The 12,295-nt window shown below is 45.1% G+C and overlaps 1 protein-coding gene across 1 annotated transcript; it reads right to left on the minus strand.

The window, feature by feature from the left end:
- Nucleotides 1-1,061: 1,061 nt before the first annotated feature.
- LOC144496791 (zinc-binding protein A33-like) lies at nucleotides 1,062-11,918 on the minus strand. The gene is made up of 6 exons (XM_078217337.1): nucleotides 11,520-11,918; nucleotides 11,338-11,433; nucleotides 8,731-8,964; nucleotides 4,574-4,596; nucleotides 4,357-4,475; nucleotides 1,062-2,272 (listed from the first exon to the last, which is right to left on the minus strand). Exons 1-6 carry the CDS (start codon nucleotides 11,916-11,918, stop codon nucleotides 1,731-1,733), a joined length of 1,413 nt encoding a protein of 470 aa, XP_078073463.1. The 3' UTR covers nucleotides 1,062-1,730.
- Between the last annotated feature and the right edge of the window lie 377 nt (nucleotides 11,919-12,295).

Genomic DNA, 12,295 nt, shown 5'->3' on the forward strand with positions numbered 1-12,295 from the left:
GTGATCAAAGAGGGTACAACAGTGGACATTGTCCACATGGATTTTAGTCAGGCTTTCGACAAGGTCCCTCATGGTAGGCTCATCGGAAGATTAAGATGATTGGGATCCACAATGACTTGGACTAAGAATTGGCTTGCCCATAGAAGTCAAAGAGTAGTGGTGGATGGATGTAGTGGGATACAAATGAGTTGTATGGGCGGAGAAATGGAAAATGGTGTTCACCCCCGGCAAGTGTGAGGTGCCGCACTTTGGGAATATTAAAGGTAAGTAGACAGTGAAGGACGGGACCCTGAACAGCATTGATATACAGAGGGATCTCTTGGGGTTAAAGTCCATAGCTCCCTGGAAGTGGCCATATCAGTAGATAGGGTGATAAAGAAGGCGTGTGGCATACTTGCTTTTATTGGTCGGGGCTTTGAGTACAAGAGTCAGGATGTCATGTTGCAGCTTTAGAAAACTTTGGGTAGGCCACACTGAGAGTGTTGCTTTCAATTCTGGTCGCTACATTAGAGGAAGGACGTGAAGGCTTTGGACAGGTTGCAGAAGTGGTTGGCCAGGATGCTGCCTGGATGAGAGGGTATGAGCTATAAGGAGAGGCTGGACAATCTAATATTGTTATCTCTCGGACAGAGGAGGCTGAGGGGAGACCTGAAAGAAGTCTATTAATTTATGAGAGGTATAGATAGGGCTGTCCATAGAGGTATGGAGAGTCAAAATCATTTTCCCAGCGTTGAAATTTCTAATACTGGGGGACATGCACGTAAGGTGAGAAGTTCAATGGAGATATGAGAGGCAAGTTTTTTGCACAGAGAGTTGTAGGTGTCTCGAATGCACTGCCAGGAGTGGTAGTGCAGGCAGATACGATTGGGGTGTTGAAGGGGCTTTTATACAAGCCCACGAGATGCACGGAATAGAGAGATATGGACCAAGGGCAGGCAGAAGGGATTCGTTTAATTTGGCGTCATGCTCGGCACAACGTCGTGGGCTGAAGATCCTGTTCCTGTGTTGTACTGATCTATATTCTACTTACATTATTAGCGAATAAGAATCTCAGCAAAATTCAGTCGAAGACATTTTACTTTAATAGCAGGTAACAAGCCCACCCAGTTACAGGTGGAGAGAATGCAATAGATATTTAGTCGTTTGGCAGTAAAGAACTTGCCACTGCTGAACAAAAGACGCATCGTGTAGAGCTTTTCCGTCTTCTAGTGCATCTGGAGCTTGTGACAAACCTTTCTAATTGGGACTGGGGGATCGATATGGGAAGTGATGTTGCAGTTCAACCGCAAAAAAACGGCAAATAAGAAAATAAATTATTGCACATAATCTCTTTGATTCAAAAGGTATAATGAAAACTGAGGAGGAATTCATAAATCAAATCAGTTCGTTAGTCAAACAAAACTGATCTTAGTTATTTTGTCTGTCGCAGCTGTTTGTTCCATGGCCAAAAGCTGGCCAATTAATGTCCGAGGATCATCACCATTGATTTTCCAGATAATTCTCGAGGTTCTTGGTATTGTTCTCTATTTAGCTGGAAAGTCTCATTGGAACAGTTACCGGACTTTTTTCCACTCCACCGATTAAAGAGACAAATTTCACCAAGGTATTGTCACTTGATCCTATTCGCTTCAGGTAACTTTTGGAAGTTAACGACACCACCACCGATCAAAATACGGCCGGCAGGAGGCAGTGTGGTGCTTTGGAAACACCGGATGGTCTTGATTGAGACTTTAAACCCTGCAAATTGTCAGAGGTGCGGAATTTTTGCCTCTATCGTATTGTCCCGGATTGAAGAAGGGAAAGATTCTCTCAGTGAAAGTGTGGGTGAAAGTGTGGAGATGGGACATGTTGTCCGCATTGTAAAATGACACCTTTCCACTCTCATAGTCCAGGAAAACCCCGATCTTCCGGGGATTCACACTCGGGGTGAGGGAGATCGGTGAGAGGGAGGTGAGGGCAAAATAGGCAGAGCCGTGTTCCAGCCGCAGTGCCCAGTATCCGTTTTCCGGTTTCAGATCGATTCTCCCTCTCCTGTTGGCAGACTCTCCGACAAGTCCCAGACCCCACTGAATCTTCTCCCCCACCTCCACCTCCCAGTAATGTTTCCCTGTTGTGAATCCCTCCGATCCGAGGACACAGACCCAGGGATCAAACCTCTCCGGGGTGTCAGGGAGCGGCTGCCGTTTGTCTCCGAGTCTCACACTGGTCCGGTCCTCAGACAGGATGAGACAAGGGTTCGCTGTGTTCGGATCCAGAGTCAGAGAGGCTGGAGCTGGGGGAAATTAAGATAACACAGTCAGTAACTTCGTTGTGTTGTGAGTTATTCAAACATTTGCTTTCTAAAACGTGAGACAAGGGACACGCGAAGTTAACTTGCAGCTACTGCAAGCAATTAGAAATACAAATGGCACATTGGTTTTCATTGGAATCGGATTGGAGTACAAGAATAAAGAAATCTTGCTACAATCCATAGGCATTTGGAAGACCACGCCTGGAATACTGTGTGCAGTTTTCGCTTTCACATGTATTGAATAATATTCTCGCATTGGAGGCATTTCAGAAAAGGTACAATATACTCCAAGGCCCAAGTTTCGTCCTAAAACAGGAGAGTTAGTTCAATTCAGATACATTTCCCTTTGAAAGACTCGACCGAATTTGCTTTTGCCCCCATTTCAAGTACATTCCAGATCAAAACGATCCCTTGCGTGCAAACAATTTTCTCCTATTTCCTCTCTCAATTTTTTTTAAACCTGGTTACAGACCGACCTGAGAGTTAAGTTAATCTACTGCATCATATAACCGGTAATAAAACCAATGGAGAGAGAAATTAAATTCAAACAAAACTCTTTTAGCAGAGGGAATTTGAACGACAGGATCAATAAACTAAAAGAAAGAAGAGATTTGGCAGGAGAAGGGAGGGAAGAGTTCACGAAGGGAAAAGGAGGGATGAGGGGAATATTTGATTAAAAATGAGAGCGAAACTGGAAAAATGGGAACAAGAAAATTAAGAAGTTGAGGAAGAAAAGCTGCCTGACCAGAAATGCAAGCAGAACTGGAACAAGCGGATGTTTCCCAAAATCTGAGACCTCGAAAACTCGCAGAGAAGAAAGTCATCTTCTATTGAACCCACACAAGACACGTGATGAAGGATTCCCCCTAAAACAAGTGGATTGATTCCACTGGGGATGGGGTAGGGGGGGCGCAGTTAGCAGAATACAGGATTCATTAAGGTTCAGAAATGACAAAAACACAGATGAGAGTGTTTCATCCCTCAGAGGGTTTAAGGTAGCGCTGAAGACAGCTAGTGTGTGAAGGATTAGATCGATTATGTCGATCATTGTCGGGATATTGCTGTCACACAAACAAATTCTAACCTGAATAAGGCAATAAGGTTAACAATTGTCTTCGGCGTGAAACCGTGCTCAAGGAGGAGATGATGTTTCTCACAAATTCAGAATTACTTGGAAAAGTAATTACACTTCAGAAGTACGTCACCGGCTGTAGAGTGCTTCAGGAGGTTCTGAGATAAGGAACGGTGCTCGTTAAATGCAAGTTGTTTCATCCTGTAAGTGGCGGACAGGCTCACGAAATGTCATTGGTGCTGCTAATTTCTCCTCCTTTCTATCCTTTGTCTCTGTGTTTTCTGTCCTTCCCATTTCAAGAATACCCGAGCACTTCTGCACACTCGAAAACCGTGACAATCCGCCAACTTTTTTGAGGCCCAAACCTGACTTTCCCCCTGACTAAATTCACCCTTGATCAGCTCTGCTGAAAAAGCCACTCTCATTCACTCTAAACTACATTTTCAGCCTCAGTTTCCTAATTTCGAGGCTATCCATGCTTTGTTGGATATTCCACACTGTGGCTATATCTACGAAAAGTAATTTAGTTCGTTGACCATCTCTAGTGTTTTCGAATCCTGAATACGTCAAGATCACCCACCCTGTCCTTCAGTGCAACAGATCGTAATTTCAGCTGCTTCTCTTTTTGCTGATTCCACCTGTTAGAGTAGTTGTCTTTGAGCAAATGCTGTCCATTGCCTGCATGTCTTCCTGATCAGGTGTTGATCATCATGAAATTCAGAACGCTATGGGGGTCAAAATCCGTCTTCTGTATAAGTTATGTATCACACGGTATAATTCATTCTCTATCCCTCTGGTTCTACAGATGCCCTCAGTGCGTTCACGCTCAGTGATGATGTCTCCAGAAACTTGCCCAGAGATGCCGTAAAGGAGGCAAAATGTAAAATTGCTGACCCTGCCGAGAGTTAACAACTGACAATGCGATAGTTTAATCAAGGGTACAATAGCTCATTTAGTAATGAAGTAATGAAGCAACTGGATAAGTGTGCTTTACCAGGGTTAATAACGTCAATCATTTCCCTCCACGCTGTGTAATGTAAAGGACCATTGAACTTCTGGAAAGACAAGGCGGCGGCCTCAGCTATTGACAGTAATAGATTGTCAGGACTAACCCTGTAAATATTAAACAATTGGTGTTATATGTTGCCGTAAACACTTCTCTTATTTTAAAAAAAGCACTGTTACGAGTTTTTGGAAAGAACATTCCCTACCTTCCAACCGGACAAGCTTCCTCCTGAAATAAATCAAACATAAACCTGAGTTCATGGAGCCTGACTGTGCAAACTCAGACAGCAGAATTAACACTGTCCACGACACACTTTCAGAACGAGAATATATCAATCACATGGATTTGAGAATAGACTGTATGATTGAAACTTTTGGGGGTGTTGAAAATCTTGAAAATGTCATGAACAGTAAGGGGGAAAACAGAAGACTTCAGCAGAAAATAGCCGTGCTGGTGTAATGGGTCGGTGATATTTAACGAAGTATGATATGTCTTATAAAGAAAATGTGGCGAGGCAGCATTAACTGATGGGTACAAGTTTAGGTGAGGATGTAGTGAGGCAGAGGCCTCTGGGATCACATTTCGAAAACCTTTGGAGGTGACAAGTGATGAAGATGTTTAAAAAGCCCATGACATGCCTGCCTTTGCAACTGGATTCGTAGAGAACAGAAGCAAGGACTTTATGCTTACACCTTTGTGAATCAATTTGTAGGTTTCTGCTGGAGTATTTTGTCTAATTCAGCGCAATACAGTTGGAGCTCCCAATGAATAGTTTGCAACTGCTTGCACAAAAGAGAAGGCGAAAGCAAATATTTCGATTATGGGCGAAATTCTGGATAACATAGCTATAGCAAAGGATAAAACATTAAAGCTTTTCAGCATCGCTGAAAGTGGATTAGTCACCAGAACCAGGTGAAACATACACCAGAAGGCCCGGAGAAGCAAGGGAGAAATAGCAGAGGCTCCGACCAATCATTTCGCTAACCTCTCAGGCTAAAGTACTGGTGTCATACTACCAGAGGACTGCAAACGTTTTACTGTCGTTCCAGAATGGAGTAGGGAATAAACTGGCCACCCTGCCAACGATGGGTGCAGGGCACCGCATCTGGAGTATTGTGTACAGCACTGGTCTCGACATTTAAGGAAAATGTAAATACGTTAGAAGCATTTCCGAGAAGGTTTACTGGACTAATACCAAGAATCGGCGGGGTTTTTTTTAATTTGGAAAGTTTGGAGAGGTTAGGCTCCTACCCACTACAGTAAGAGGCGACTTGATTCAAACCTTTAAGATCCTCAGGGGCATTGATAGGGTGGATATGGAACGAACGTTTCTTCTTTTCAGAGAATCATAGAATCTCTATAGACGAAGGAGCCATTCGAATCGGCACCGACAACAATCCCATCAGCCCTATCCCCTTAACCACACCCATTTACTCTGCTAATCCCCCTGACACTAAGGGGCAATTTAGGATGGCCAATCAACCGAACCAGCAGATTTTTGGAGTGTGGGTGAAAACTGAAGCATTCGGAGGAAATCCACGGAGACACAGGGAGAACGTGTAAACTCCACACAAACAGTTGAAGCCGGGTCCCTGGCGTTGTGAGGCAGCAGTGCACCGAGCTGCCCTTCTAGAGTCTAGAATTAGGTGCCAATTTTTTTTAAAAAACGATCCTCATTTCAGACAGAAATCAGAATTTATTTCTCTCAGAGGACCGAGAGTCGCTGGAACTCTCTTCCTCCAGAGTCAGTGGAAACAGTTTATTTCTATTTTTAAGGTAGAGCGAGATAGATATTGACTGGCAAGGGGAAAGTTGTCGGAGGCAGACAGGATTGTGGAGTTGAAATTATAATCAAATCAGTCAGGATCTTATTGACTGGTGGAACAGACTCGAAGGGCCGAGTCTTGCATCTAATTCGTATGTCCGTTTGTATGTTCGTATGTTCTGAGGGAAATACATTTGGAAATGTACAGGTTAATCTAGGACGGTTGGCATGGATTTGTCAAAGACAAAAACGTGTCTGAATAACTTGATTGGATTTTTTGAGTAGCTGACAAGGAGGGTCGATTAGGGTGCCGCGTTTCATGTACTTTACATGGATTTTAGCAAGTCTTCTGACAAACTCATCTTAAGAATGGTCAAGAATTAAAAGTTAATCAAAAACTAAATAAATACCAATACAGTACTGTGCGGGTTCAGTTCCGGGACCCTATTGGTGGTATATGTAATGACAGATATAAATGTCGGGGTCATCCTGAAGAAATTTGCCGATTATATGAACATTGGCCGATTGTGAGGAAGAGAGCTGTGGGGTCCAGGAAAACATCAATGAACTGGTCAGGTGGACTGAAAATTATCCAATGAAATTAGTTCCGAGAAGTAATGCATGTTGGGATGGATGGCACATGTCAGAAGGACCTTGGGGTCCGGGTCCATAGGACTCTTAAATCGGCCTCGCAGGTGGAGGATGCGGTCAAGAAGGCGTACGGCGTACTGGCCTTCATTAATCGAGGGATTGAGTTTAGGAGTCGGGAGATAATGCTGCAGCTTTATAGGACCCTGGTTAGACCCCACTTGGAGTACTGCACGCAGTTCTGGTCACCTCATTACAGGAAAGATGTTGAAGCCATTGAAAGGGTGCAGAGGAGATTTACAAGGATGTTGCCTGGATTGGGGGGTATGCCTTATGAGGATAGGTTGAGGGAGCTTGGTCTCTTCTCCCTGGAGAGACGAAGGATGAGAGGTGACCTGATAGAGGTTTACAAGATGTTGAGAGGTCTGGATAGGGTAGACTCTCAGAGGCTATTTCCAAGGGCTGAAATGGTTGCTACGAGAGGACACAGGTTTAAGGTGCTGGGGGGTAGGTACAGAGGAGATGTCAGGGGTAAGTTTTTCACTCAGAGGGTGGTGGGTGAGTGGAATCGGCTGACGTCGGTGGTGGTGGAGGCAAACTCGTTGGGGTCTTCTAAGAGACTTCTGGATGAGTACATGGGATTTAATGGGATTGAGGGCTATAGATAGGCCTAGAGGTGGGGATGTGATCGGCGCAACTTGTGGGCCGAAGGGCCTGTTTGTGCTGTGGCTTTCTATGTTCTATGTTCTATGTATCCAGATTGCACAGGGTTTCCAGGAGAATATTAAACTTTTGGTCCTGAGAGAAATAATTACAAAGTAACTGTCAAGACCACAACTGCCTATTTCCGGGAAACCTTTAACCTGCCGTTTTCCAAATTCGTGTCCAACATTCCAGCAAGTGTTATTCCACACCCAGTCAGTCTGGGACCTTGTCCGACCAGAAAAACGGCCTTGAGCAAACTCAAAAGAGGCATCGTCTTTGATAATGAATGTGATAAACTATCTCTCCTGGTCGTTTCGTGTCAGTGTCCAAATCATCCTCTTAACCATCCTCAGCCGGTTCAATCCCTGCCTCTGCACCTGTGACTGGAGTGAAATTACTTATTTTCTTGCTCCCCAAAGATCTATCTTTGGCCCCCATCTTATTTTTCTTAGGTTTATTCAACGTCTGTGACAATGTTAGTTTCCACATGCACGCTGACGATACCTCGTTCGACTTTACCATCACTTCACTCAACCCAACAATCAGTATTGGATGGACAGAGACTTCGTTTCAACATCGCCGAGGCTCATCTGCTAATTCATTCATGTTTTTATTACCTCCTGAATCGATTCTTCCAGTGATTTAGCGACCACATTCCCATCTTCCGTTGTCCACAATGTTGAGATCCCACTCACACTGTATAGTCCCTGTTATAACTCGCAGAGAATGTCATTCACCCCGTCCTCCCTGTACTCACTGATTTGCATTGACATCCCATTCGGCAAACCTTAATTTTATAATGAATACTCTTATCTTCAAATTCCTTTCCGCCATCAATCCTCCCTAACTCTGTGACTCTGTTAGTCCTGCCAACCCCTCGTGTTGAAGAAGAAGATCGCCATGATGACGTTGAGTAGCAGTGCGGACTCTAAGGGCTGAATGGCCTCCTCCTGCCTCTATTTCTAATGTTCTACAATAACATCTCGATTTATTTTGTTTTTTTGCCTACCCTATGGTGAGGCGCTTTTGGAAGTGTATTTATGTTAAGGGCCTTATAAAAACTGTGGTTTGTGTAACGGGTACAACATAAACCACGTTCTTGTTCAGGCTGCGGGTATTCCCAGGATTCTGCAGAGAACGTTGGATCTGGTTAGTTCCGTCATGTCAAAACCGCCACAGAGTTTTAAAACTATCTATTTAAATCCGTTTCAAAAAGTTCAGGACACTGTGTACATTTAAACGTTATTACTTATTCAGTGACAGTGTGTAATTTCATTGAACCGACCCGCAATGTATTCCCTCACCTTCAGAAATATCAGCTCGTCTTTTTGCTCCAGCTGTTTCTGCAACTTTGAGAGTTTCTCCTCAATAGAATTTAAATTCTCCTGAATCTCTCGAAGGTTTCTCTCCATTGGTTCTAGAATCCTCTCCTCTTCTTCCCTGAGATCTCTGAGTAAACGCTGCTCTTTCTCAGTGAGAATCTGGTGCATTTTAGTGAACTCGGATGTGATGTGGGTCTGCAGACTGCTCGACTGTTCCTACCCAATGAAATGTGAAACATAATTAAGGAGAATCCCAAGGCATTTTATTCATACGTTAGGAACAAAAGGGTTGTTAGGGAAAAAATCGGACCTCTCAGGGACAAAAGTGGGGACTTATGCTTGGAGCCCAAAGAAGTAGGGGAGATCCTAAATGAATACTTTGCGTCGGTATTCACAAAGGAGAGGGATGCGTTGACTGGGAGTGTCTCTGAGGGGAGTGTTGAACCGTTGGAGAAAATCTCCATTACAAAGGAGGAAGTGTTAGGCTTGTTAGAGAATATAAAGACTGACAAATCCCCAGGGCCTGATGGAATCTATCCAAGGCTGCTCAGGGAGACGAGAGGTGAAATCGTTGGGCCTCTGACGCATATCTTTGTCTCGTCACTGGACGCAGGTGAGGTCCCAGAGGATTGGAGGACAGCCAATGTGGTCCCGTTATTTAAGAAGGGTAGGAAGGATAACCCGGGTAATTATAGGCCAGTGAGCTTGACGTCCGTGGTGGGGAAGTTGTTGGAGAAGATTCTTAGAGATAGGATGTATGCGCATTTAGAAAGGAATAAACTCATTAACGATAGTCAACATGGTTTTGTGAGAGGGAGGTCATGCCTCACTAACCTGGTGGTGTTTTTTGAAGAAGTGACCAAATTGGTTGACGAAGGAAGGGCCGTGGATGTTGTCTATATGGACTTTAGTAAAGCGTTTGACAAAGTCCCTCATGGTAGGCTAGTGAAAAAGGTTGGATCCCATGGGATAAAGGGGGAGGTGGCTAGATGGGTGGAGAACTGGCTTGGTCATAGAAGACAGAGGGTGGTAGTGGAAGGGTCTTTTTCTGGCTGGAGGCCTGTGACTAATGGTGTACCGCAGGGCTCTGTATTGGGACCTCTGCTGTTTGTGATTTATATAAATGATCTGGAAGAAGGAGTAACTGGGGTGATCAGTAAGTTTGCGGACGACACAAAACTGGCAGGACTTGCAGATAGTGAGGAACATTGTCAGAGGCTACAGAAGGATATAGATAGGCTGGACATTTGGGCAAGGAAATGGCAGATGGAGTTCAATCCTGATAAATGCGAAGTGATGCATTTTGGTGGGAATAATGTAGGGAGGAGCTACACGATAAATGGAAGAACCATAAAGGGTGTAGAGACGCAGAGGGACCTGGGTGTGCAAGTCCACAGATCTTTGAAGGTGACGTCACAGGTGGAGAAGGTGGTGAAGAAGGCATATGGCATGCTTGCCTTTATAGGACAGGGCATAGAGTATAAGAGTTGGGGTCTGATGTTGCAGATGTATAGAACGTTGGTTCGGCCGCATTTGGAATACTGCGTCCAGTTCTGGTCGCCACACTACCAGAATGACGTGGAGGCTTTGGAGAGAGTACAGAGGAGGTTTACCAGGATGTTGCCTGGTATGGAGGGGCTTGGTTATGAGGAGAGATTGGGGAAACTGGGGTTGTTCTCCTTGGAAAGACGGAGGATGAGGGGAGACTTAACAGAGGTGTATAAAATTATGAAAGGCATAGATAGGGTAAACGGTGGGAAGCTTTTCCCCGGGTCGGTGGTGACGTTCACGAGGGGTCATAGGTTCAAGGTGAAGGGGGGAGGTTTAACACAGATATCAGAAGGACATATTTTACACAGAGGGTCGTGGGGGCCTGGAATGTGTTGCCGGGCAAGGTGGTGGAGGCGGACACACTGGGAACGTTTAAGACTTATCTAGACAGCTATATGAACGGAGTGGGAATGGAGGGATACAAAAGAGTGGTCTAGTTTGGACCAGGGAGCGGCGCGGGCTAATTGTTCCTTGTTTCTCGTTTCAAGGCTTCATTCTATGATCTGCCAGTACAGAGCGAGACTGCGGATAGGTGGGAACCTGTCTCGGGGGCAGGGAATTCATATGGTGTTCGTGGAAGTGGAAATGACTAGGGTTGGGAAGCATTTTCCGATCAGGGCCGGTGTGATCTCCTGGACTCGTTTCGATCGCCTCAGGGGGTCGGAGAGGAATTTCCCAGATTTTTTTTCCCCCATATTGGCCCTGGGGTTTTCACTCTGGGTTTTCGCCTCTCCCTGGAGATCACATGGTCTGGAATGGGGGGGTGGGGGTGAGTTAATAGGTTGTGATGAACAAAGCATCGTAGCTGTGAGGGACAGCTCGGTGGATAGGATATTGGTATGTAGATAGGTTAGAAAATTGGGCGGGGATCCTGGGTTCAGGATTCAATCCTGGACCAGGGAGCGGCGCGGGCTTGGAGGGCCGAAGGGCCTGTTCCTGTGCTGTATTGTTCTTTGTCCTATTCCCATAATTAATGTTCCGCGATAAAGGGAACAAAACTAACCGAGATCCCAGAAAATCAGCACAGGGAGACCTTACCCTAACTTCAGAAATCTTCCGTTTCTGTTTCTGCTCCGTTTCTAGAACCGCCGATTTCTTCTCTGTGAGAGAATCTAAGGAAGATTTCAGCTGATCCTGGGGTTGGGAGAGAAAATCACAGAATATGAGTCACCATGATGACCCGGCAATATAACCAGATAATAAAATTGGTTCCCTTTTACCTTGTAGATTTCAAAAGCTTCTTTAATGGGCAGGAAGCGGTGATCTCTGTGTTCCCGCGAATCTCTACAAATCAGACAGATCAATTTCTTGTCAGTTTCACAAAACAGCTTCAGTTCTTCCTGATGTTTCTCACAGTGAAGTTTACTTTCCTTCTCTTTCGGATTCCGCTTTAATCTTCGAGATTTCTGGCCCAGTCTCACGAAGGACGGACTCGGTCTGAGGTTTCTTTCCGGAAATCCCTCACTACATTCCGGCCAGGAATTTATCTCCTTCTTTTCCCAACAGGAGCGGCAGAAGTTGTGTCCACAATCCAGTGAAACCGGGTCGGTAAACAATTCGTGGCAAATGAGACAAAAAGTCTTCCCGTTTAAACTCTGGAGGTGCTGATTGGAAGCCATGTTCACACTCAACACTTCCTGATTCAAACGGGTTTCCTTTGGAAGTTATTGCATTCCTGAACACAGTCCGTTCCACAACTTTCCGAAAACAATCACAGCAATATTCAGAAAATTACTAGCCCCTATCCTGCGGCGGCAGTGTAAAGGGCCCACCGCGACCGAGCACGAAAGTGTTACAACTGAACCCTGACTGAGGGGACGAAGGTCCTTGGAGAGTTGGCAGTGAGTGGAGAGAGAGAGATGGAATGAGGGAGGAGCTGGAGGTGGGAGGGATCGAGATTCAATTGCTCTTTTCTCCTGTCTGAACTCGCTCCGATTAAAACCACTCTGGTGAAATTCGGCGTGAGATCCAGACCAGAAACTGATTTAGGTTAATG

Source organism: Mustelus asterias, chromosome 8 (genome assembly GCF_964213995.1).
Source record: "Mustelus asterias chromosome 8, sMusAst1.hap1.1, whole genome shotgun sequence".
NCBI lineage: Eukaryota > Metazoa > Chordata > Chondrichthyes > Carcharhiniformes > Triakidae > Mustelus > Mustelus asterias.